General features: G+C 42.1%; 1 protein-coding gene and 1 non-coding gene across 4 annotated transcripts; both read left to right on the forward strand.

Annotated features, from left to right (window-relative positions):
- Positions 1-34: 34 nt before the first annotated feature.
- Positions 35-26,958, forward strand: SNX5 (sorting nexin 5). Of its 3 annotated transcripts, XM_010381482.2 has the most exons (14): positions 35-181; positions 421-503; positions 11,997-12,101; positions 13,589-13,699; positions 14,938-15,059; positions 16,580-16,703; positions 17,396-17,491; positions 18,574-18,679; positions 18,767-18,842; positions 19,875-19,914; positions 20,002-20,088; positions 21,291-21,450; positions 25,361-25,446; positions 26,150-26,958. In XM_010381482.2, exons 2-14 carry the CDS (start codon positions 453-455, stop codon positions 26,198-26,200), a joined length of 1,215 nt encoding a protein of 404 aa, XP_010379784.2. In that variant the 5' UTR covers positions 35-181; positions 421-452; the 3' UTR covers positions 26,201-26,958. The 3 variants fall into 3 exon arrangements, with proteins under 3 accessions (XP_010379784.2, XP_030769833.1, XP_010379787.2); XM_030913973.1 differs by lacking the exon at positions 13,589-13,699 and having other exon boundaries at positions 52-181; XM_010381485.2 differs by having other exon boundaries at positions 54-503.
- Positions 6,132-6,368, forward strand: LOC115893061. Its single transcript, XR_004053017.1, has one exon. It is a non-coding gene; the product is annotated as a small nucleolar RNA SNORD17 (small nucleolar RNA).
- Positions 26,959-27,229: the final 271 nt, after the last annotated feature.

Genomic DNA, 27,229 nt, shown 5'->3' on the forward strand with positions numbered 1-27,229 from the left:
GCTCTCACGAGATCTGGTGACGTCAGCGCTCGCCGCCATCTTGGATTCGGGCTGAGTAATAAATTCCCCCGGCACCGAAACACGGTCTTTCTCTAGACGCGTCTTGCTGGGAGAGCGTCCGTGGCTTTGCGTCCGCGTCGCGGCCCTGCGGTCGGCGGCCTCCTCGTGGAGCGTAGCAAGGGTAGGCCCCGCGTGGCGTCTTTCCCCGGCTCCAAGATGGACGGCAGCGGGGACTGGGAGGCCGCTCTGGGGGAGCACGTGGCGCCCTGCTCGCCTGCTCCCGGGGCAGCTGGGATGGTGGCGGAGTCCGGAGGTCTCCTGCTGCCGTCGGGCAGGGAGGCCGGCGGAGGCGGGGCCGTGGCCGCCCCCAAGAGGCTCCCAGGCGGCGGCGGCGGCCCAGCCTCTTCTTTCCTCGCACAGCCAGGCGGCCCTTGCTCGAGTCCCGCGTCGCCATGGCCGCGGTTCCCGAGTTGCTGCAGCAGCAGGAGGAGGACCGCAGCAAGGTGAGGTCCTCCCCACCTCAGGCTCCTGGGCGGGCGGCCCTGCGAGCTCCTGGGTCGCTATATTCTTTCCCTTGCGCGTCCGTAGGCCCTGGCTGCTCGTGGCCATCCCTAGCGGGGGAAGCACCCGTGAGGCCCGGGCAGCCCCTGTTCTTCGTCTTCTCTGAAGGCTGTCCTAGGGAATCCCTGTGGATCCCCCGGATTCTCAGTATAGAACCGGAGACGCGGGACCTTAGCCCTGGCTCAGGAGCCCGTGCCGAGTGGACTTGGAGAGAGGATCTCTGGAGACCCCGGAATGTTCATTTTAAAACTTCCCTCGGCTTCGTGGTGACCTGTAGGTGAACGTGAAATTGACTTAACATGCTACAGACCAGTTTGGTTTGTTGCCCCCAAAATGCCCCCCCTTTCCTCCCCCCGCTTTTTTTTTTGCGGGGGGGGGGCAAACAACTTGGGAAATTCCATCAGGTGTCCGAACATGCTTCCTACAACTTCAGAAACGCAAAGTGCGTTGTTGTGGGGAGTTGTGTAATTTTTAGTAGGTGCTCAAATACTTGCTGAACTTTGTGTCTATTTTTAAGTCTTGTCCATTAATATAAACTCTCCCTAGGTCACGTGTATCTTGAGGTCTAAAAGATTATTAATACAATAAATTGAGATTGCCATAGCCAATTAAGGATTCAGAGATGAGCCTCCACTGTTTCATTGGTTCTTTAAATTTGCCTCGTTAGCTTTGCGATGCATGGTTTGTGAGCAACCTTTCGTGCAGAGTCGTCGACAGAAGTTTTTCTGACCGATGAAAACCTCTAAAAATACAAGGCTCTCTAAAGTGTAACTTGGAGCCGTCTTAACTTACACATCTCTTGAGAAATTAAAGGCACCTCCTTAGAGAAACGTGTTCATCTAGTAAGTAGATACCATAGTTTCAAAGCGGCTGGATTGTTCCAACAAGGGTATCATTGTTGCGTTAATTATTGAAATAGAGCTTAGTATACAAGAGGTTGTTGTTTAGAGTGTTTTCTTTGAAAGTTCTTTTTTACTGAAACAAGGTGGAAACTTGAGACCACGATTCTTTGTAAAACATTATAAAGGTACTTTTCTCCATAAAGGGTAGATACTGGATGGGGGTTTTGGTAGCATTTTGTTTTTTTTCTTTCTTTCTGGTACATTCTTTTAGCTGTCTTGATTCAGAGTCAGCCAGGTAAAAGGACTCAATTGCTTCACCCCTGATAGTACAGTATATTGCAGCTGGTTTTTTAATGACTTTTCCACCACCCTGATCCTCCATCAAAATTGGAAAATAGTTATGAAGGCCATTTCCTGCCTGTTTTAGAGGCTACAGCAACTGTCGGTATCTGTAGTGAAGAGGGTTATATGGCATTATTTTCCTTTTTACATTACAGGAATAAAGAGACAATAAAACTAAATAATTACCCTGACTCGTGGCTTTATTTTTGTTTTCTGATCTCTGCTGATGCTGATACCCTGCAGTGCTCAGGCAGCAACTGTCGGTATCTGTAGTGAAGAGGGTTATATGGCATTATTTTCCTTTTTACATCACAGGAATAAAGAGACAATAAAACTAAATAATTACCCTGACGCGTGGCTTTTTGTTTTCTGATCTCTGCTGATGCTGATACCCTGCAGTGCTCAGGCCTAGATGGTATTACGGTGTTAAGGTTAACTGAAAGGGAGTTTGGGGGAAGTATGAAATAATGGGAAACCAAGTCCTGGGCAATTTCTTGCCATAATACAATTTCAGTAGTCAACTGAAATGTTTTGTGTGTTACTTAAAATGTTTTAAAATGCCCCCCTGATAATGTACTTTGGTTTGGAATTCCCCTGAGGATGGAGTTAAGACCAACTAAGGTAGCGGGACATACTTGATTCTTCAGGATTTTGAATTCTAGCCCAATACTCATTTTGACTAATTCAGCAAAACTGAAAGGGAATATTGTGTCAAGTCGTGTCTGGTAGCCAGACACTGGCATTTTGTTACATTCTTTAGCTGAGGGTGTTTGGTTTGCCTTCTTCCTCAAATAGTTCAGAGGAAGAGATGCATGGTTGATTTGGTTCCTAATTGGACCTCTACTAATGAGAGAAAGATTGTTTTTTGATTTTTTTCCCCCCCCCTTTTGAGACGGAGTCTCTCACTGGCTCAGTGGCGCGATCTCAGCTCACTGCAACCTCTGCCTTCTGGGTTCAAGCGATTCTCCTGCCTCAGCCTCTCAAGTAGCTGGGATTACAGTCCGCGCACCACCATGCCTGGCTAATTTTTGTATTTTTGTGGAGACCGGGTTTCACCGTGTTGACCAGGCTGGTATTTGAACTCAACCTTCCCAGCCTAGTGCTGTTTTTGACTAGGGGGTTCTCCTTCCTTGACAATAACAACTTGGCCTTAACTTACTTACTGGTTGGTTACAGGGACTTTGGTGAATATCTCTCTGTCCTCTTAGCTAGTCAGGAGTGTTTGTAGACTAAGTACTGCTGCTCTGGTTTCATGTTTAACTGGTATGGAAACTGCTCTAGGGGTATTTTTGTTCTCCGTTAGCTAGGATGGAGTGCAGTTCATTAGTATAGGAACAATCCTGAACTTTGACCAATACCATAGCAAGTCCAAACTTACCAAATTTTGTGAACTGAAGCTTTATGCTACCCTTGCAACTGTTTTCTAAGTTGAGGAAGTATGACATATCAAGCTGCCCACGCCTTAGTTCTAGTTCAGTAACTTGTACTCGGTGTCTTAAGATCCCCATTTGTGAATACTCTAAAAGGTCATTATCTGCTCACATTATTTCGGCCATAGGTAGAAGTGACGAAAAGGCTTTTTTCGAGACAGGGTCTGGCTCTGTCACCCAGGCGGGAGTGCAGTGGCACGATCATAGCTCCCTGCAGCCTCGACCTGGGGAGCTCAGGTGATCGCCCCCACCTCAGCCTCCTGAGTAGCTGGGGCTACAGGCATGCACCACCATGCCTGCCTAGTTTTTGTGGGGTTTTTTTGGTAGAGACGGGGTTTCACCATCCAGTTCAACATGCTGGGATTACAGGCATGAGCCATTGTGCCTGGCCAAGGCTTTAAGTTTCCAGAATTGTTTCTGAGCTGTAAACTCGCATTCGTTGAGACCTAGTGATCATCTGAACTAGAGGTTTAGTTAAAATTCAGTTTCTCAGTCTGGGGAGCAGTGTTGACATTTTGGCCTGATCACTTTTGTTGAGGAGTGCACTCTGTTGTAGGATGTTAAGCAACGTTCTTGGCCACTGCCAGGACTCCTCCGCTCCCATGGTAATAGTAAGAAGTCAAAATTGCCTGCTTGAGAATCACTGGTTTAAACGGACTTCCTTCTAAAATGATGTGATATGGGTGGGGTCAGGTTGTGTTACAGAAGCTGGTCTTTGCTTGTTGCGAATTTTTCAGGTTTTCTATTAATCTTGCCTAAGGAAGTAACATGCCATGTAAAAATTAGCATTGTTGGATATCTTTGTGAGAATTAAGCTTTTCCACTAATATTGAGGAACCGTATCAAAAGGTGGTGAAAGATGGTTTTCTTCAGCAGGTTCTGGGTACTTAAGGGTTACAAAGGGAGGGCTTCATGTTTGTGAGTGCAAGCTTTGAACACTGGAAACCTACCTGAGTTTCTTGTGCTGCAGAGGGGAACTTGGTTTAAAATCCTGTTTTCAACATTTTGCAGTCTTTATGATCAGGGTCTTGTTGCTTGAGCAAATTAGGTGAGAAGGGTTCTATAGGTTAGTACCCTGAATGTCTCAAATAGCCTGTGGTCAAACAAGTGTGGAGTGAAGTTAAATAGTATTTAAGGAAACAGGCTAATTTTAATGATCCCAATAGTTAGAAAACTATTTCAGAGCTTTGTAAGTTCTGTCTTGTCTTACTGAAATCGTGAAGGAAGAAGGCCATAGGATAGCTCTCATCTCACATGAATGTGGTAAATTTGATTTTTTAAAGTATAAATTAAGTTTCTCTGCATGATCTAACTTTCCAAAAAGTGGCTTCTTCACCCTTAATACCTGTTTTCTGATTGGCCGTTGAGGTACTCTGACAAGGTCTAAAAGAGATTCACACCTTCGCATGCTGCCTAAAGGCAAACCATAGTACCTAAGGAGTGTGTGAATTGCAGTTTGTGGGGCAGCCAAGACTTCAATTTAGAAATGGAGGTCCTTGGCTTGACTCTTCCCCTTTTTACATTTTGGCATAACTTTTTTAGGCACTCCTATATGGTCTGGAGAGAAAAGTATCATTTTCTGCCTGAAAAGCTCAGTTTCTGAAGGGCACACTCCTCAGCATCCCAGTCATGGTAAATGGTGAGGAATACAAATCCAGATGGCTCCCCTTGCAGGGTTTTCACTTTTTCTTTCAAGAGCACCGCAAAGCCAGGACATTGTGCTGTTAGGTACTTGGTAGCTGGCGGGTGATAAAATGTTGGACTTCTTCCCCCACCCCTTCCTATAGCTTTCATGAATTTTGTTTTGAATTCTTGTTTTTATTTTGTTTAGAATTCTTTTTTTCAAGACAGTCTTGCTGTGTTGTCCAAGCTGGTATCAAACTCCTGGGCTCAGGCCAGCCTCCCGCACTCAGTCTCCTGAATGGGCCCCTGGCTTGAGTATTGGAATATTTACATCTGAATGCTTTGGGAAATTTGCTGTACCTCAAACTCAGAGTGAAAGAAATGTCCAACCAAAAAGCAGGCAGCTTGCTCTCCATGCTGCCATGTATGTCTCAAACTGAGATGACCAAGTTTAAGTTCAAACTGGCGGCTCTACCACTGTTGCTGAAACGTCTTTCTTGGTAAAGGTAAATTCTGAAACCTATTTCCTGTTCATGGTTTGATCATGAAGTGAGACCCATCAAAAGCAATGAACGTCCTTCAACACCCTCATCCACATGAGTAATACGGACCATCTTAGCTTTGTCGAAGAGGGCTTGTTCCAGCCTTGGTGACAGAGTGAGACCCTGCTACAAAAAGAAGGGGGCTTGCTGACTTCATATGCCAGCGAACTTTTGGGAGGGAGCCTTGATGGGATTCGGTAGTAGGGAAGGCCTTTAGCTCTGAATAAAGGAAATTGGCATTTCTGTTTTTTACTTTTTGAGACAGGGTCTCAGGGTCTCAGCCTGCTCCCAGGCTGGAGTTCAGTGCTCTGATCATATAGTTCACTGCAGACTCAAAATCCTGAGCTCAAGTGATCTTCCCACCTCAACCTCCCAGAGTGTTGGGAGTACAGGCATAGGCCACCGAGCCTAGCTGATTTTTTTTTTTTTAAGGCCTTGCTTTGTCGTCCAGGCTTGTCTGAAACTCCTGGCTGCAGGCGATCCTCCTGCCTCAGCCTCCCAAAGTGCTGGGATTGCAGACAAGAACCTCTCTGCCTGGCTGGGTTTCTGTTATTCATTTGTTGGACCTGCTTTCTTGGTAGCAGTGGTGTATTGATTCCCATTAGGATTTCTCTGCCAGGAGATCCTTACAGATCATGTAGTTCAATCCTTTTGCTTTGTGAATTCATTTGAAAGTATTATAATTTCGGTACGTAGTAATTAATGGATTTCTTGACATGCATTACATATTTAAGGCAGTAATTTAACTCTGGTTCCACGTTGATTCCATTAGTGCATGGGCTTGCAGCCTTGTGAAGTGATGATTCAGTTTATCCATTCGCTGAGTGCGCTGCACTGACCTCCTTGCAAGCCTCAGTTCTTGTTCTAGGAACTTGAGGCTATGTAGCCTGCAAATGCCCTGCAGTCTGCAGTGTTCTACTGTGAACTGCTTGTGTGTTGGCAGGCTACAGGTAAGAATGGTTGGTGTCAGCAGGGATGGGGCCCTCTGGGACCCATCTCACAAAGATGAGTGGTGAAAATCTGATCACTTGCTGCAGCCCTTCAGTTTTTTATTAAGCTGATGCCTGAGTAGCTTTAATAGCTTAATTAGCTATGTTAGTAGACTGAGATCTTCTGTTAGAAGTCCTTAGTTCTGTTTTCCTTGGGGACTAAGAAATTATATTGCAGGCCTGAATTACAGGAAAGTGAGAACCAATGGCTAGGGAATGAGAGCCAATACCTGTAAAAGCAGAGTTGGGCCGGGTGCGGTGGCTCACACCTGTAATCCCAGCACTTTGGGAGGCTGAGGCGGGCAGATCACGAGGTCAGGAGTTAGAGATTAGCCTAACCAACATGGTAGAACCCCTTCTCTACTAAAAATACAAAAATTAGCCGAGTGTGGTGGTGTGCACCTGTAATCCCAGCTACTCAGGAGGCTGAGGCAGGAGTATCTAGGATACTTGAACCCAGGAGGCGGAGGTTGCGGTGAGCTGAGATTGTGCCACTGCCCTCCAGCCTGGGCGACAGAGTGAGGCTCCGTCTCAAAAAAAAAAAAAAAAAAAGCAGAGTTAGTATATTGCTTATAGTTAGTTGAACCAGTTGTTTTTCACACACCAGTGCCATAATCTACAGCTGAGATTGAACACAGTTAAGTAGGTATTAGTTATCTTCAGGATGGAAGAGAACAGTTAACAATTCAGAGCACTGATGGGAACATTGTTTCCTGAGAGTTCAAACAGTAACAAAGTAACATGTTTCCTAAATATGTATCATGTGAATCTTTAATGTTTGTGGACGGTAATACAAATCTAGAGTGTGACAGAACATCTTAGAATTTTATGTCCTCACTTATGAATATTGGACTAGGCAAGGTGTGGATACCTTTCCAGCTGAAAATCTGATCAAGGAGGCAGGCTTCTTGGCTCCATGCTAAGAATCATGGATGATTTGTCATATTGGCCCTCTTTCTGGCAAAATCTTAGTTTCTTAGGCAGTGGAATGAAGCATAACAAACCAAAATCCCTGGAGGCTAGGAACAGTTTGAAAGAAGACACTGTAGCATGTGCTGCTTAAGTATATATCTCCTGCTTTTGGAATGGAAACTAGGAAGTAATTTAAATAGATCCCTGTGTTTTTTATCCTATCTGTAGTAATTTATGTGGGAAATTCAAATAGGAAAATACGGGCTAGCACTGCATATTGTATACATGTCTTACATTGTATGCAAACAAATGACTTAGATTCAGATGACTAATTAGATGTAAATGATGTTCAGCTAGCCCCAATCTTAACAGATCAGAGATTGTGGAGTTTAACTTCTTTGGACTGTGTCATTTTCATTTTGGCGCCGTGTCTGCAGTCACCATAACCACTTAGAAAAATCTGTATTTTTTTCTGTTCTCCTTGTGGGTTCTGAGTTTTAGAATCTTGCCTTTTGTGGTCAGTCATCCAGGTGCCCTTTGCCCTCTGTAAGCCATTAAACCTTTTGAAGAGGCAGCTTTGCTGGTATATTGTCCTGTGCCACAGTGAGTCGTAAGTGAAATTTGGGCCCAAAGTGAGTTTATGAAGATTGGTGGGCAGGAGCTCAAGAGCTGCAGGGTTGTCCTGTAGCCAGTGTCTGATGTGCCCCAGCTGGGAAGCTGATGAATAGGTGAGGAAAATACGTGAGCCAGTAGTTTCAAGAGAAATCTACAAAAGTCAGGTTTTTAAACATTTTTTAAAAGTTCTGAAATAGAGATGAGGTCTCACCATATTGCTCAGGCTGGGTTGTTGGGATTTTTGTTTGTTTTTTGTTTTGTTTTGTTTGGAGACTCTGTTTTGTTTGGAGGCTCTGTTGCCCAGGCTGAAGTGCAGTGGTGCGATCTCGGCTCACTGCAACCTCCGCCTCCCTCCCAGGGTTCAAGCAGTTCTCCTGCCTCAGCCTCCTGAGTAGCTGGGATTACAGGCACGTGCTACCATGCCAGACTAATTTTTTTTTTTTAAGACGGAGTTTCACTCTCATCGCCAAGGCCGGAGTGCAGTGGCGTGATCTCGGCTCACTGCAACCTCTGCCTCCTGGGTTCAAGCGATTCTCCTGCCTCAGATGTTAACAATGCTTACAGTGGCAGTTTGCAACAGTTAACAAAGCAGGCTTCAGAACCAAGTTCCCACCTTGGGCATGCCAGACCTTTACCGTGCAAAGTTGGCCCTGTTGGCCAACACTGAGTCTCTGCTTTAGGCCACACCTGAGTAGCTGGGATTGCACGTGTGTGCCACCATGCCCAGCTAATTGTTGTATTTTTGGTAGAGATGGAGTTTCACCATGTTGGCCAATATGTTCTCGATCTCCTGACCTTGTGATCCGCCTGCCTCCGTCTCCCAAAGTGCTGGGATTACAGGTGTAAACCACCGTGCCTGGCCAATTTTTGTGTTTTTAGTAGAGATGGGGTTTCACCATGTTGGTCAGGCTGGTCTCAATACACTGACCTCAGGTGATCTCTGCCTACCTTGGCCTCCCAAAGTGCTGGGATTATAGGCGTGAGCCACCACACCCAGCCAGAAGTCAGTTTTAAAACTTAAATTATTTGAGAGTAGGTATATTTTCAGTTTGATTCTTACAAGTGACCTAAGGGATCTGGAAAAGAGGTAAAACTTTGCGTGGTAAAGGTCTGGCATGCCCAAGGCGGGACTTGGTTCTGAAGCCTGCTTCGTCAACTGTTGTAAACTGCCACTGTAAGCATTGTAACATCTGTGGCCTAAGGCAGAGACTGCAGTGTTGGCCAGCAGGGCTAAGGAGTACTCTGAGCCCTTGAAGCTAAGGGGGATGGAGGCAGAGGCAAGTGAGAGAGGAAGAGTGGAGCCTGGTCATTATTGAGCAAGTTCTGTAGCACTGTGGAGTGGGTTTGTTGTCTAAGCAGAAGGAGGAATGCTGAACTTTTAGTTACGCTTGATGCTTCCCGAGCGAGGGTACAAATGCTGACTTAGAAGCTCTAGTCATTTCACTACTTTCTACCCATGTTTGTCTCATCTGGAGGGTTATATGCTGTAGTATGAGGAAGTTCGTTTAACTTGTGCCTGGGGAACATTGAGTTGGTGATGGCCTGGATGCTGAGGGATTTTGCCAGTATTCTCTTTTAGACAGTTCTTTAAGGTCCAAATACAGAATTGCAGTATTTGCTTATTTGGTGGTTAGGACTATCATGTCAAGGTGATTGGATTTTTGCTTGAATCCCTTCCTAGGGTGAAATGTCTGGGCAGAAATGGCTGCTAGTGAAGCTCGGATGTTTGATATGCTGTGATTGCAGTCACTCATACCTAGTAGTTTTCTTCTTTTTGTCCTCATCACATTCTGAAACAAAAAATGTTTCTATACTAACCACGAAGGAAGACAGGTATAGTCAGGGGTATTACCTCTACATGGGAAAAGGGACGAAAACAAGATAATTATTCAGAGGAACGAAAAGCAGCTAAAGCAGCTGGTAGCATCCATTGTAGTTTTAACTGTGGTGCTTGAATGAGCTGCATTTACTTGATTACATCCCCCTTGGGTCCTCCTATTTGAATTCCAAGGGTATCCCATGTGGAGTTCACAGGCTCAGTGAGTTTGCTGGGCTTGTGAGCAAAAATGGAACTGTCAGCATATTCATTTGAGCGGTGCTAGAAGTCAGGGTTTGTGACTTCTTTAGGAAATGGAATCTTAGGAAATGTGGCAGTTTTTAGAGCTCTGGGAAACGCACCTTAGACCTGTCCTGTGAGATGCCCTGTGTCTCCTCCAGAGACCATGGCTACTTCTTACGCCTGGCTCTGTGGATTCCTGTTCTTGGGCCTGCCTGACCTTGACAGATAAGCCTAAGATCAGTAGAGTCGTTGGTATTCCTCTGCACATCTCAGTTAATGGGCTGAGGTATTGTTTTTAAAGGCCGTATTTGCCCAGTGTTAACTCAGCAGAAGGAAGGAAACTCTTATCAGAAAATATGCCAGAGCTGGAGTCACAGTTATGATCAAATGAAGTCTCTGACCTTGAAGCTTTATCTTTGTTTGCAGAGATCTCACAAATGGACATGTGAAAATTAAGCCAGACAAGCAGATATTTCATAGGAATTATCAATAATTCATTTGGAAGAAAAAGTACTTAGGTTGAGATGTGAGGACTAAAAGTGTCTGTTTTGATGTTACTAATAGTTGATGTTAAAAATCAACTTCTGGTGACTACTTGAGCTTAATTTCTTGGAGGAAAGCCATTGTGATATCTCCCTCTGGCTTTCAGAATTATAAATATACAGTGCTTAAGGAAAAGGGAAGTACTTGAAACTTTTAAGTAATCCATGTGCTTTTAGTGAATATATTTAGTTTTTTGTAGCTGATTGACTAGATTTTCAAGTTTTAGAGATTAAGTACATAATTTTTAGTCTTGAACTTTTTAGTTTGAAGAAAGGGACCCAAAGGGAAATTTGGAGTGAAATACCTCATCTTCTTAATTCTTTTTTTTTTTTTTTTGAGACGGAGTCTCGCTCCGTCACCCAGGCTGGAGTGCAGTGGCCGGATCTCAGCTCACTGCAAGCTCCGCCTCCCGGGCTCACGCCGTTCTCCTGCCTCAGCCTCCCGAGTAGCTGGGACTACAGGCGCCTGCCACCTCGCCTGGCTAGTTTTTTGTAGTTTTTAGTAGAGACGGGGTTTCACCGTGTTAGCCAGGATGGTCTTGATCTCCTGACCGCGTGATCCGCCCGTCTCGGCCTCCCAAAGTGCTAGGATTACAGGCTTGAGCCACTGCGCCCGGCCTCATCTTCTTAATTCTAATCTTCAGTTGGCATTCCCTGCTTTGGGTAATCCAGTGTTATGACAACTTGAGCACTTTTTACAGCAAAAGGAATGGGGCAGTGAGAGGCTTACTCTGTGAGTTCCTCGTGCCTTGTGTGTCAAACTTTCAGATTGGCCACCACCTTGTCTGCTTTAATTTACCTTTATTTAAGTTACTTTTCCCTAATAGCCCAGTTCCTATCAGTGCTGCCACTATTCTCTCTCTGTCTCTCTTTTTTTTTTTTTTGACTGGCAGAAATGGAGTTACGTAGTTTTTTCCTCTGAATTTCCAGCTCACAAATAGTTGAGTATTCAGAGCGGTGCTCACACTTGTTGCTCATGTGTAACCACAGTGGGATTGTACTAATTAAGTAAGGCCTTGGTTGGTTTTTCTAATTCACCCCTCCTGTCTAGATTCCTTGGCTATTTGAAACAGTCCCAGGTTTACTCGGAACTCTCCACCCAGGATCCTACTCCTCATGACTGTTCTCTGTGCCATCTCCCTAGGTTTTCCTGTCAGATGTTTGTGTGGCCTGGTTAATGCCTCTTGAATGTTCATTGTACTTTGGCATTTACAAGATTTTGTTCTGTTTAGTACAGGCCTTAGTGTACAGTCAGGTATTTGGCCAAATGTATTTCTCATATAGGCATAAAAATATGTACTGTACATGACATTATTGTAGTTTACATTAATTAATGTAGTTTACATTACAAGAATACTTTGGATATACCAATGCATTTGAAGAAGGGGTTCCCCCTCAGTTTCGAATAAACTTAGAAATGTCTCAGTTGACATTTCTAAATGATCTACGTATAAACTGCTTTTTAGTAACTACTCATTTTTGGAGTAATTTTTGAGGGCCAAATGAGTTTGAAACTAATATGCAAAAAATGTATTTCAGCTGAGATCTGTATCTGTGGACCTGAATGTTGATCCCTCACTTCAGATTGACATACCTGATGCACTCAGTGAGAGAGATAAAGTCAAATTTACAGTGCACACAAAGGTAAGTACCATACAGTGGTAATACATATAGTGTTGGGTTGCAGCCTTGTTATTCACAGTGGATGTGAGAAGAGATTCCCTGAGCTTGAAACAGTTGCTATTCATAGGGTAGCACTATTAAGTGAGAACTTCCCTAATCTCACAGTAAGCATCAGGTGAGTGCCATTTTGGCAGCAGCATTCTGCTCTGGCAGAGCCCTGGGCTGTGGGTTTTTTTTTTTTGACAGTCTCACTGTGTTGCCCAGGCTAGAATGAAGTGGCGCCATCTTGACTCACTGTAACCCCCACTTCCCAGGTTCAAGCAATTCTCGTGCCTCAGCCACCAGAGTAGCTGGGATTACAGGCCTGAGCCACCACACCCAGCTGATTTTTATATTTTTAGTAGAGATGGAGTTTCACTGTGTTAGCCAAACTGGTCTCAAACTCCTGACCTCGGGTAATGCACGTGCCTCAGCTTCCCAAAGTGCTGGGATTGAAGGCTTGAGCCAGAGCCATCACACCCCGGGGCCCCACCTTCGTTTTTAATTTGCATCCAAGGGAAGTTTCTCTCTGTAGCTTGCTGTTTTTTCAGCATTTACTAAATTGGGAAGGACCTTTCCCATGTGGTTTTTTCTTAATGCTTGGGCGGCTTGAATAGCACACTTCAGTTATTCCGAAGGTAGTGTAAAAAGACTGGTGACATAATTCTCTGCCTGAGCTTACCAGATCAAAGGAGGTAAAATCAGCATTCACTGGAGTGAAAAGGAAGGAAGCCAGGGACAATTTTTAGAACCATAGTAAGTTACAGCTAAGAGGTTTTTTTAAAATTTATTTTTCTTTTTTGTTATAAGTTGGGGGTAGGGGGTAAATTCAGACTTAAAAAAGTAGAATTTGGGGCTGGGTTGGGTGGCTCACACCTGTAATCCTAGCACTTCAGGAGGCCAAGACAGGCAGATCTCTTGAGCCTGGGCAACATGGCAAAAACCTATCTCTTCCAAAAATACAAAAATCAGCTGGATGTGGTAGCGCACACCTGTAGTTCCAGCTACTCAGGAGGCTGAGGTGGGAGGATGGCTTGAAAGCCTGGAAGGCAGAGGTTGCAGTGAGCCAAGAAGCCAAGATCATTTCACTGCACTCCAGCCTGGGTGACAGCCAGACCCTGTTCCAAAAATGTATATATACAAAAAAAAGTACACAGAAAAAAAAAAAATAGAATTAGGGTTGTGGCTTACTTGTTGGAACTGAACTTCTACCAGTAGATCATCTGATTGGATATTCATTACAAGCTTCAGAAAGGTGGAGTTTGGGGAGAAATCCTTAAGAGTTCCTTAGAGTTCAGGTTGAATCTTAGCTAGGACTTCTATGATCGGAGATCATATATTACTGCTTGGTTCTTTACTGGATCATATTATGATGTATTATGCAGAATTTTCCCACCATGTAGCCTAGGAAACCCAAATCACTTATCTGAAAGTCGTGGTTACCAGTTAATTTCTTTCTTTCTTTACAGACCACATTGCCCACGTTTCAGAGCCCAGAGTTTTCTGTCACAAGGCAACATGAAGACTTTGTGTGGCTACATGACACTCTTATTGAAACAACAGACTATGCTGGGCTTATTGTGAGTCTTTTAGAAAATCAAATAAGCTAGTTCTTTCTGCCTTGCTATGCATTTAGTTTAAAAGAGACTTACGTCCACTTTTTGTAATGGATTGTGAAAAGTTAGATTTCATCTACCTATGGGAGTATTTGCTAACTGTCAAGTGAAAAATATGTGAAGGAAATAGTGTTGGAGCTTTGAGGTGGTGCATCCAGGCTTACATTATTTACATTGTAAAGGGGTGTGAACAGTGTAATGACTTTAGTCTTACCTACCTTTAGGTTTGGTTTTTCTCTGGTATGTTTTTTTCCAGTGTCAGTAGAATTGATTTCTAGGAAACATTAGTATTGGTAATAGTTTGTGATAAGATTTCTCAAAAGTTGCTGAAGGAGGCCATACCTGTAATCCTAGCACTTTGGGAGGCTGAGGTGGGTGGGTCACCTGAGCTCAGGATTTTAAGACGTGCCTGGACAACACATTGAGACTCTGTCTCTACTAAAAGTACAAAAAATTTGCTAGGTGTGGTGACACATACCTGTTGTCCCAGCTACTGGGGAGGCTGAGGCATGAGAATCACTTGAACTTGGGAGGCAGAGGTGTTGCAGTGAGCCGAGGCCATGCCACGTCACGACAGAGTGGGACTCTTGTCTCCCAGAAACAAAAGAAGTGCTAAAGGAGGCAGTTTTCACCCTTGATTGTTAATTCTTGGCTGCAGGAACAGACTTAAACTGATTTTAAAGGAGATTTCCATGCATTTTGTCCTGCCAGGCAGACTGAAGAATCTGTCCAAATGATGATTTCTTAATAAACAAAATTAGTACTGAAGCTTATATTTAGATATATTCTGTTCATTCAAAATTAGAGTCCTTGATTATCCTTTGGGATTAGGAAAAAAATTCCTTTGGAATACTGGAGACTGTATAATCTTGATGGCTAATCGTTGGTGTTTGGCATTCGTTGTACTAGTTTTAGGCCAACATTGAAGCAGTATAGACACTGTTGTGCTCTGAACATTGTCTGTAATGGATAAACTGAACAAATGATTGCCATCAAAGTGAATACGCAACTCTCAGGAAGACACCTCATTTTAAGTGGCCAGAAGAAATAAGGAAGGTTAAGAAAAAACAGGAGTTGACTTTTAATAGCCCCACAGGAGTGCAGTGGTTGTCTCCTGTGGACCAGCAAGAGTAGAATGAGGCACCAACTAGAAAACATCGCTGCTGGGATGAGAGGCTCATGAGTTCCTGCCTCTGCTGCAGATTCCACCTGCTCCTACGAAGCCCGACTTTGATGGTCCTCGAGAGAAGATGCAGAAACTGGGAGAAGGTGAAGGGTCTATGACCAAAGAAGAATTTGCCAAGATGAAACAAGAACTGGAAGCGTAAGTGGATTTTCCTGGTGGGCTCTGTCTTTTGAGAAGTAGAAAAGTGGTGCTGTATGCAAAAATAAGTAGAAGAACCTGACTTAATTTTGTTTTAAGTGCAGCTGTTAATTAGGTCCCTGGCGTCATTTTCTAAAACTAGTAATACATCTTGCATAGTATGGGGCATGGTCTTTGTACTTCACACATTGATTCATTGGAGGCCATTGACACTAATACCTGATAGACTAGTTGTTTTTTCCCATATGTAGAGCATACTTATTAGGTAGGGATGCTGGTCTGGCACAGTGAGGAAATAAACTTTTGTGCCTTTATAAATTGCTCATAATGTACAAAACTTTTCTTTCAGAAGGTTGATTACCAGATGTTTAGAAGAAACTAGATTGTAATGAATGCTGTTACATGAAAAAGAAATTTTTTTTTTTTTTTTTTTGAGACAGGTTCTTGCTCTCTTGGCCAGGGTGGAGTGCAATGGTGCTATCTCACTGCAACCTCTACCTCACAGGCTTCAGCGATCCTCCCACATCAGTCCCCTGAGTAACTGGGACCATGGTTACTGGGACTACTGGCACACGCCACCACACTCAGCTAACTTTAAAAGTTTTTTTAGAGATGGGGTTTTGTCATGTTGCCCAGGCTGGTCTCAAACTCCTGAGCTCACGTGATCCGCTCGCCTTTGCCCCGCATAGTGCTGAGATTATAGTGAGCCATCCCCGGGCCAGACCGAATAATGAGTGCTGTTACAGAGCAGCATTCTCAGTAACCATCACATTGATTTGAAAGAGGAAGTCCAGGTCTATAGGCAGCAAGTATATTTTAATCTGGTTGTCATTTATTTTTTTCAAACAAAAATAGATTTTTGGAAAGTTTCTTGTGAATCCGTCCTTGACTTCCTCATCTTAGCTGAAAAGTACTCATTCCTCCGCTCTTCCACCATCAGCTCCGCGTCCCCAAGCCCCTGTGTCATCTAGGGCAGCACTCAAACCTCCAGGCACTGAGAGCTTTTAGCACACACTTGAATGGCTTTGGGACCAGCTCTGGGGAATGAGGCACTGAACACAACAGACCCAAGTTTCTACCATTAGAAATTTTAAGGTGACACTTAATGTCTAGGTTGAGATAAAGCTGCTTTGTAATTTTTGTTAACTTTTAGCTTCATTAGACTTATGCCATGTACTCAGGCTGCAGAGTTACAGGGTTTTCATTGCTTTAAAGAAACAAATGTTCTGTGGCTGCTGACTAACAGTAATTGCATGTAGATTTGGGAGCTCATGGACTTGATCCATCAAATCCAATGACAACATTGCTTTCCTCCATAGGCTTATTCCACAGATTCAAAAATGGCAATTGCCTTACTATCTAACCAGGTTCAGTATAACCAGGTTATACTGAAACACTGTCTGGTCCAGTTGCAGTGCTTTTTGTGGTGGCATGAGCAAAGCCATAGAATTAACCAGGAGTGGTATTGGTCAGGTAGTTGAGCTGTGTCAACTGAATGCTGTGTGCGCATCTCTTTTCAGTGAGTATCTCGCTGTTTTTAAGAAGACTGTCTCCTCCCATGAAGTCTTTCTTCAGCGGCTTTCTTCTCACGCTGTTCTCAGTAAAGATCGCAACTTTCATGTTTTCCTGGAATATGATCAGGATGTAAGGCATTTTTATTCCGTTTTGATAATCGACTTCAAATGTTTATACTTTCAAAATGTTCTTGATAGTTTCTAAAAAATTGACTGCTTTAGAGTTTTGAATTTCTTACACAATGGAAACCTTTTTAGATGCTGCTTTTCCTTCATTGTGTAAGTCATTTTTTGTAAAACTCTGCTTAAAGAAAATTTTGACTACTTTCGCCTTGCAAAACCTAGGTTTCTTTTTAAGAAATAAACAGTCCCAAACATTCCTTAATTTCTTAACAATCGCAAAGTTAACTAAGTTCATTTTAAGGGAATTAAAATTTGTGTAATTTATTTTCTTCCCAGCTACCCTTTTTGTTGAATTATGACTTTTATGCTATTTTTCTTTTTATCATGTTTTGGTTTTTGCTACTTAATATGTATAGAAGAGAATAGTAATTTTCCCAAGGATTTCAGAGCCAGTAAGACTTGGCTTCTAGTCAGTCTTTCAAAATCTCTTAAGCCTTTTAGAATGAGATGACCTACCTATGTTTAGGTTTAGCCATTATGTGTTTTTAAAGCTTGGAGGTTAAGGCAGAATTAAAGATACTTTGTGCATTTGCCTGTAGTAATAAAGAGGATTACTTAAAATGTTATTCAGAACTTCTTTAAGAGAACCTAGAAAAATACATACCATATAAACTGTTCTTTGAAATTTTCTTCCTTTAGCTAAGTGTTAGGCGGAAAAATACTAAAGAGATGTTTGGTGGCTTCTTCAAAAGTGTGGTGAAAAGTGCTGATGAAGTCCTTTTTACTGGAGTTAAGGTTAGTGACGTTTGGCTGTTGGAGAAAATTTTTGACTTCATTGGGAGTAGGTGACCTTTTATTTCTTTGAAAGAGATACTTGTGAAGCAAATGGTTAACTTTTAAGAAATGTAAGTTTTTTTCAGATTTTGGTAATTTTCATCTACTTATTCAGTTTTCACTTATTTCCCAAAGCACCTTGTTCTCTCCAAGAAGCAACTTGAACCTTTCCACACTTGGCTTCATTTTCTCTTTTTCTGTAAGGAGGGAGATTACTCAGTTAATTTCTAAAATAATATACAAGATCAGTATCCAGTTTGGTTACCAACTACAGGTGATGGAGAAGCACTTGACATGTAACCTAGCTGGCACAACTAAGGAACCAAACTTTAGATTTTATTTACATATTGTATTTGAAGGCGTTAGCACAAAGATAAGAATACAAGAATTTCTGAACATTTCCATTACCCTTATAGGTGTGATTTAATTTCTTCTCGGGCCTTCTCATTCCTTTGTCACTGAGTAACCCTTACAGTTACTATCTGGTATCTGCCTCTGCTATTCCAGGGAGCCCAGAATACAGGTGCTCAGTGGAGAGGGCATCATCAGAAATTAGGAAACTCAGACTTAGTCCAGTTTAAGGTATATGGGACAGTCCTCTATCCATGCATTATGGGATATTTGGCATTGGCATCCTTGGCCAGTGCCTGCCAGATACCTGGATTTCCTCCCAGTCTGAAACCAATGGAGAAAAAAAACCCTCATTCACACACAGATAGGTATGCAAGGCTAAGTGGCCATGTTCCACCTGGTAGAACCATTGTAGTAGTGTGAAATAGCTGGGTCTTAGGATGCCAGTTTTACTGGTGATTGTTAAGTGATTCTTCTGTAGACATTTTCTGCCGGCCCTTGATTTTTGCCAGCCTTGGTTAAGAAATAGTATTGTAAATTTGTAATTCCCTGATCTGTAGAGGTTAAACTTTAGTCGTGTTTATTTGCTATGTTCTAAGCAATATATTTTTATATTGATAAATATAAAAGACTGCAGGGATAGTATATTTTCACATTCATGAAATGTCTGGTTCTTTTTTTCTTCCTTCTAGGAGGTAGATGACTTCTTTGAGCAAGAGAAGAACTTCCTTATTAACTATTACAATAGAATCAAAGATTCTTGTGTGAAAGCTGACAAAATGACCAGATCTCATAAAAGTAAATATCATTTACCACCAGTCACTTACAGCTTTGCTGATGAGCCTGGCTGTGTTTGGATAAAAAGACTTGTCCTTATTTCTGCAGATGTTGCCGATGACTATATCCACACTGCAGCCTGCTTACATAGCCTGGCTTTAGAAGAGCCCACAGTCATCAAAAAGTAAGTGTTTTTGGAAAAGCATTTCCCCTAACCCAACTGACGAGTGCTGAGTGGTAAAATTAAAAGCATAAATGAGTAATGACTATATGGTCCTGCTCTGGAGTTAAAAGCTCAGTAAGACAAGTCTCCAGGACTCATCTTACATGTTCTCTGGACATAAGACACTTATAAGACAGTTGTAGGGGACTTGGGCTCTTCTATATGTGAACAAATACAGTAAATGTTGTCAAAGCAGTAGTTTCTGTCACACTTAAAAAGCTTGTTTTCTTGAGTTTTGGCATTTGTGAGAGTTTATCTTGAATCATCCCCTGGCAATTGGAGCTTGCCATTTTGCTTGGTAATGCCCTAGACCTTCTTTTTTTATGGCCTGTGATGCAGCCCCAGGAGATCCTGAGAACATGTGCCTCTGCCCTGGACTTTGAAGAGGTTTGGTTATGGTGGTCATGAGAATGATTTAATGACCCCAGTCTGACACACAGCTGTTTTGATGTACAGTTTTCTGAAATTATCTTCATTCATTGAATTAAAGACCCTTCCATTTTCACTCTGCACTTACATATATATGTGTTTCAGTTTCTCCATCCTGAGCATTTCTGGTGTAAGACAATATTTTACTTAACATCCAGACTTGGCAAAACAGGTGATATTACTTCTCACTTGAAATTGAAAGACTAATGGCAGAACCATGACGAATTAAATAGCATATTTTACTGCTTTGGGATGCCCATAGCAGAGCTCATTAGAACCCGACCTTGGTTTAACACAGCACTGGCTTTTAATAAGAATATTTGGGCACATGGCAGGATGACCAAAGGGTCACCAAGAGGCTGAGTGTGGTGTTGTACATGTGTGTAGTTTTGTGACCATCTTCTCTACTATTTGGGGTCAGTTGAAGTGAGAACACTTTCAAATTAACGCTAAAGCGCCACAGGCTCGGACTGCTGAGTTGACCCATTCCTGTGTTGCACGCTGGTAAGATCATGTTTGTAGATGATTTAAGACCTTACACCAAAATTACATGTACATTTTCAGGTACCTGTTGAAGGTTGCTGAGCTATTTGAAAAGCTTAGGGTAAGGATTTTTGTGTTGGTCTTGATAATATATATTTTATGACCTGTAGCTTTCTGCCTTGATGGTGACCTTTCTTTTTCTATATAGAAAGTAGAGGGTCGAGTTTCATCAGATGAAGATTTGAAGCTAACAGAGCTCCTCCGATACTACATGCTCAACATCGAAGCTGCTAAGGTAGGAAGAGAGTTGCGCTCAGCTTCTCAGAGCAATGCAGGACCAGAAGTCTGTTTAAAAGGTTTCTTTATACAAAGGGGCAGAATGAGAATTTATCAGACTTGTTTTTATAAATGACATGCCTTTCTGGCCTTGTATCCATAAAGCTTGTATATCTGACAGTGCTGTGGGGGTTGTGTGGAGTAGACAGGTAATAGTTTGGGGGATGATAGGTCGTTGATGTGGGACATAACATGCAGAGAGGATTTGGGAGTTTTTATTGAATTGCAAGTATCCCTGCAGCCTTTGAGCCGTAAGGCTTTATATACATATATGGGCAAAATGGTAAGTAGAATAACCTTTGGGAATGAAACATGCATTGTTTGCATTGCCCTGAACAAATATGTTTTAATTTTATGTGAAATGTATTAAATCAGGCAAAATAAAAGTAGATAGGATTCTATGCCCTCTGAGGCTGAAATGTCATCAGAAAGTAAGAGTAAAAATTTATTTTTTCCCCCATCATGTAATTTTATTTTAGTTAATTTGCCCTTGGGCATGTTTTCTGAATCTTGGAGTTTTTAAAAACATACTTTTTTTAGTAGCTTATTTTCTTCTTTCATGGAATTTGAGCTCACTTAAGATTATTAGAGTATATACAAAAATAGGCCTAGTAGTTTCACCCATCAGTTATTTCACCTAGTTTTAAATGTATAATCTATACATCATAATTGCAGATTTCAGATACTGAAGTAATTTCTACTTCGTTGTAAGATTGCAAAGAACCTTTATATCTGACTAAGTGGATCTCCAAGGTAGATTACCAGAAGCAGGATTTGCAGGGTAGGGTTAACTTCATTGCCCAGTTTTATTTTAGCAGCTCTCACAACTTCACTTACCCAGCAGTGGCTGTATATGTGTTCTGATGCACAATATTTAATTTTTGAAGTTAACTTTGTTTACTGAATTAACTGAAAAAATAGTTCTTCTGTTTTCACTCTTGAGTAATCACTTAATTCATATAAGGGATTCTTAAAACTCTCAACAAAGCTATCAGCGTTGCTTATCGCTGCTGAAGCTGGAGATTTAAAAATACTCTGGGAGAGGGAAGGTGTAGAGGTAGATTATTGCCACCTAACATCTCAGGTGGTACATTGGGACTTGGGCTGTTTTTTAGACTGGTTTAGATATTTAGTATGTATACCTGTTAATTTTTTTCCCAGGATCTCTTATACAGACGCACCAAAGCCCTCATTGACTATGAAAACTCAAACAAAGCTCTGGATAAAGCCCGGTTAAAGAGCAAAGACGTCAAGTTGGCTGAGGCACACCAGCAGGAGTGCTGCCAGAAATTTGAACAACTTTCCGAATCTGCAAAAGAAGGTTGAGCAGGGACATTCTTCTTTCTGTACTTTAGTTTGAAAATAATTTCAAACTTAGAAAAGTTGCACAAATACTGCAAAAAACGCCCATCTATCCTTCACCCAGTGTCAGCACTTCACCCCATCTGCCTTATCACTTGCACATGCACAGTCACCCTCATGGCTTTGTGTACTTACAAACGTTACACACCCGATTTTTCTGTACCAGTGGAGATTAAGTTGCATACATCATGCTCCTTTTAGCCCTAAAAACGTTGTTTATGTCCTAAGACTGAAGACATTCTCTTGTATGGTTACAGTACGGTTATTTGCTGTGATAAGTTTAACTTTGGGACTACAATCTGCTGTCTATTCATGAGGTCTTGATGTCCTCTACAAGATCCAGTCTAGGATTGCATCTGGTTATCTTAGCTATTAGTCTCCTTTACTCTGGAATAGTTCTTAGTTTTTAATGATATCAGTCTTTTTAGAGAATCTCTTTACAATTCCTGTATTTCTGACTTTTGGTTGGTGTCCTCATGTTTTAGATCTGGTTATGGGTTCCTGGCAGAAGTAATATGCCCTTCTTGGGGTGTCACTTCTGATTGAACATTGTGTCTCTCCTTCCTTTGTGGTGGTAATTTTGATGACTCAGTTAAATAGTATCCAAATCCAATTTCTCCACTGTGTAGTTACTATTTTAACCCCCATCAATCTGTGGTGAGGCAGTTTAAGACCACGCAAATATCTTGGTCTTCATCAAACTTCCTCCCTAGATTTAGCATGTATTAATGATTCTTGCCTAAAGCAGCTGTTACTCTGATGGTTGGAGAAAGACGATTTCCCTCATCTCCAGCTCTAACTTTCCTACCCAAGTTGGCACTTGTCATCCTACTACAAAAAGCCTTCCCTTTTCTCATAGATTTCCTTTATCTTCTTTATTAGAGTCATGAATTCCCAGTTTTTAAAATGGTTTAGGATTCATTATTACCAAGTTATTTTTGATGCTTGTCCAGACTTTGCCAATAGGATCACCTTCAAGCTGGCATGTGGTTGTAACACCCTAACCCCTCTTTTAGAGCAATAGGCTATGCTAATCTTACTCTACTCCAGCCTTGAAACTGGCCATTTCTTCAGGGAGCCAAGGTTCTTTTTCTTTGAGAACAGTTACCGGCATCTGAGTATGCTCATTGTTTTGGGTTATCTCTGCTTCTGTGCCCTTCAGTGGACTGAGCTAGGAAATGTATGTGTGTGCACACATGCATGCCGTTGCACACACATGCAGGTTTCAGGGATCACAAGTCAGGTCCATGTCCACGTCCACTGGATTCTTTCTTGCCTTATCCATTTCAGTCCTCAGAGCAGAGGACTTTTACCATTTCTGCTGAACATGATTGTAATATGTAGTCCTTGCCTAAGAGGGTTGTGTGGATCTTCTCTGGGGTTCTCAGGAGCCATGGAACATGCCAGAGCACATGTTGGAATGGATTACCCAGAATGTGAGTAGTTGTAGTCGGGCACTATTGGACTCAACCCCCACCCCCTGAACTCATGTTTCCATGAAAAATTTATATCTTAACTTAGCTTTCTCCTAACTTTGTTTCCCAGTGGTTGGGTAATCTAGACGTAGGGAAATGATCTGTTCATCAACATGCCTGAAGCTACCTGGGGGAAACCTAGTTCTAATCATTTGTCTTTTTGTCTATTCAGGGTTAGAATATAATACCTTAACTGTAAGCCACAGAGCTTCCTGGCAAATGTCACGTAGATAGGCTCTGAGGCTGTCCTGGTTTCTTCTAAAGTAACCTTCATGCTACTCTGTTCCTGAAACAATTACAGCTTTTTTTTTTTTTAACTACAATTTTCAAGGAAACATACACACTTCAAAACTACTGAGTTGAAATCTTATAGGCCAGTTCCGTGGCTCTGGCAATTTTAGAGGAGATTAAAGAAAAAACACAAAACTTTAAAAAATGATGCCAATTTAGGACTACCTTTACTGCCTCAAGTTTTCACCCACATTGATTATATCCTATATTCAAAATGCAAAATAGGTACATGGAATGCTGAGATTGGTGGGTCTTAACCTGTGTTTGCCTTTGGTACACGTGCTTTCTGAGACTTGTAGCTGAGCTGACTAGAGTCAGTGGGTAAGGGCTGGTTTCACAGCAGTTGAGTAGTTAGCGTATGGAGCCCTGGTACTACGTGTAGGTCCAGAGGAAGGCAGGGAGCTTATTTTCACCCAGGATATCCAAGGGACTGATAAACATCACCTTGTAGTGCAAGGACTATAGACTTAACATATCACTATGAAATTTGTGACTTTTTAACTTGGATGTGGCTGCCTGTATTGCAGTTATTTTGCACAACACTAGAGACAGGAGGAGGGTGAGTCTGCTCTCAACACTTGAGCACCAGCAGAAGGTTGAGTGATGGTCAAAGTTTTACGCAAGTAAAACTGCAAGACAGAACTTAATGTCACAAAGTTAATGAAGGTAGTAGGGCGAGACATGCATATTCTTGGTTTGTTCCCATTTCCAATAGGTCATTAATGCTGAATTCTGATGGCAATAGGAGTAAATGAAAAGGAAGCCTGCCCTAAAGATCATCAAGTAAACCTGTCTTGAATACGAGTAGCAGTTTTCACTGTTTTGGATTTCAAAATGTTTTAAGTTTTATTTTTAATCGACAAGTCATTGTATTGCATTTATGGAATGCATTGTGATCCTTTGATACAGGTATACAGTGTGAAATTACTAGATCAAGCTAATTGACATCTCATTTTTTCAGTGGTAATACATTTGAAATTTACTGTTTCAATATATATTACTGACTCTAGTCACCCTGTTGTGCAATATATCTCAAAATTTATTCCTTGAGTTTATTAGCTGCAGCCTTCTACGCATTCTCTTGCTCCCACCTTCCCCAGCACCCCACCCTCATCCTCTGATAACCATCATTCTGTTCTCTACTTCTAGGGGGTTCAACTTAAGATTTTACTGATAAGTGAGATCATGTAATGTTTGTCTTTCTGTGCCTGACTTATTTTATTTGGCATAATGTCCTCTAAGATCCATCCATATTGTCCCATATGACAGAATTTTGTTCTTTTTAAAGGCTGAATAGTGTTATGTGTCTTTACTACATTGTCTTCATCCGCTGATGGACACTTCTCAATTGATTTTGTATTTTGGCTATTGTAAATAATGCTGCAGTGAACATGGAAGTACAGATACCCCATTGAGATACTGATTTCAATTCCTTTTGTTACATTCCCAGAAATGGGTTTGCTGGATTATATGGTAATTCTATTTTTAGTTTTTTGAGGAACCTCTATACCATTTTCCATGGTGGCTGTACTAATTTACATCCCCAGCAACAGTGTAGAAGAGTTCCCCTTTGTCTGCATTGTTGCCAACACTGATCTTTCATCTATTTGAGAAAATTCATTCTAGCAGGTGTGAGGTAATCTCATTGTGGTTTTAATTTGCATTTCCCTAATGGTTAGTGATGCTGAACATTGTTTGCACAAACCTGGTGTGTCTTCTTTTGAGAAGCGTTTTCACAAGCTATTAAAGTATGTGGCTCACCAGCACCCATACTCCAGCCCTGTTCCCAGTCACTGGTACCTAGAGGGTGAGAGTGAGGCTGCTCATCACATGTTCTCCAAGTCTCCAGCTGCTGCCCTCCCACTCACCGTGCTTGGTGATGCGGTGATGTTTTCCACTTAAAAGACAGTGATAGCTGTATCACCACCGTTAATAGAAGATGTCTAGTGTTTCCCGGTCACAGAGATAATACAAATGTGAGGAAATAGTGTTGGTGCACGAAAGCTTTGGAGACCGTTTGTAAGAATGCCATTTGGTAGTTAAAGTGAACATGAAAATTGTTTAGTTTTTCTTGGGTTTCATAAGCATTTTTTCTTCCTGTAGAACTGATAAATTTCAAACGGAAGAGAGTGGCAGCATTTAGAAAGAATCTAATTGAAATGTCTGAACTGGAAATAAAACATGCCAGGGTAAGTGTTTTCTTACAAATGAAGCCAACATCTTTTATGGTTTTTTTCCAAGTTATTTCCTAATTTACTAACCCATTGTCATCAGGCAACTGGGTGGCCTTGTGATATTAATCCTCTGTAGTACTTAGTTGATGGGAGCCACTCATTGTTTATTTGTAGTCTTGTTTATAATGTCACCCATGACTAATTTTTAGCAACTTTTTTTTTTTTCCTCTTAATAGAGATGGGGTTTCACCATTTTGGCCAGGCTGGGCTTCTGACCTCAGACGATCCACCTGCCTTGGCCTCCTAAAGTGCTGGGATTACAGGTGTGAGCTACGGCTACCAACCCTAATTTCTAGCAACTTTTATTCAATCTTTCCAAGGCCCTCGCCTTCGTAGAACAACACACTGATAGTGTCTAAGAAGTTATAGTAAATAGGATCACATTTAGGAGCAAGCAGGTGAGGGCAGAGGTGCATGCTGGGTGAACATCAGCTCTTTGGCTGGTAGCCTTACCCACTGAGGGAGAGGAGCTCTCCCACATGAAATTGGGATGAGTGGTACGTTGCAGTTCACCTGGGATTTCATGAAGAGAAGGGCCAGCTTGCTCTGGCTGACTTTAAATCTCCTGGGAAAAGCTATGTTGGTGGACTTGAGTCATTACAGGTATATGGCAAGTTTTAATAATTCATTGGTCTGCTTTGACTTTTTTTCCCCACAGAACAATGTCTCCCTTTTGCAGAGCTGTATTGACTTGTTCAAGAATAACTGATACGCCTTCACTCAGAAGAAAAGAAATGAATGTGAAAGAAAGCCAAGCATCACTTGCACTTAAATCATTACCACGGAAGATTTATTAGCTTCAACTTTAAAATTATGTGAATAAATATTTTGATTTCTACAAATCTTAACATTTAACCATGTTGGTTTAAAAACATTATTGCTTGCTACTTGGACAAACTAATTTTTCCTTGTGCATTTAATACCTCTGGGCAGAATCTGAATACTGGGTTCTCCTGCAGTTCGTCTTTAGTTACTAAGAAAGGGTGTAGGAGACATTTGCCTTCAGGAAACAAGTAGAAGCAATCGCCTGGCCCATGTCCCTACAAACCCATGATTGTCAGGGAGGTACCAGTTGCAGCAGGTGATTCAGCTGCTCGAGGCAGGTAACAGACCTTCCATTCCTCGCTGAAGGTGGGGTTTGTGTTTTTGTTTTGCCCCGTTACTCCACTGGTAGTCATCTGGTATTGACTACAGCAAGAAACATAACAACAGCAAGAAAATCTCATTTATCTTTATATACTCTTTGCACCTCCTTTTTTTAGTTGAGATACAAATATTTGAGGGGAGAGAAATATCTTTGGGTATATATGGAAACATAATGTGGTCTACTTGATAAGATGGCCAGATCTACATTAGGAAGAGTATGAACTCCCTCCCTAGTGGCCATTGCGGGGTGAGGGGGGTGTGGTGTAAGTCTTTGGGCATTTGTTTTTTATAAAGCATATAATAAAATAATCGTGCTACTAACATACAGCCTGTTTTTGTGGAAACCAAAGCCAGGGTGTGTCCTGGGAATGCAGGTGGTGCTAGGCTTTAGGCTTTGGCTGTGGTTACAAGGCTTTCAGGGTCTGCCCAGAGTCGTCGCGGGGGGGGGGGGGGGGGGGGGGGGGGGGGGGTGGAGGATGTGGGGTGGTGTCGGGAAATTTGTCCTAGTCTTAACATTTTTAAATACTCCAGGCCTTTTTTAGATGGTCTCTAAATCTGGGTTTGTCTGTCTGCTCCTGACCTGATGGAGGTT

This window comes from Rhinopithecus roxellana, chromosome 13, assembly GCF_007565055.1.
Source record: "Rhinopithecus roxellana isolate Shanxi Qingling chromosome 13, ASM756505v1, whole genome shotgun sequence".
In the NCBI taxonomy this organism is placed as follows: domain Eukaryota; kingdom Metazoa; phylum Chordata; class Mammalia; order Primates; family Cercopithecidae; genus Rhinopithecus; species Rhinopithecus roxellana.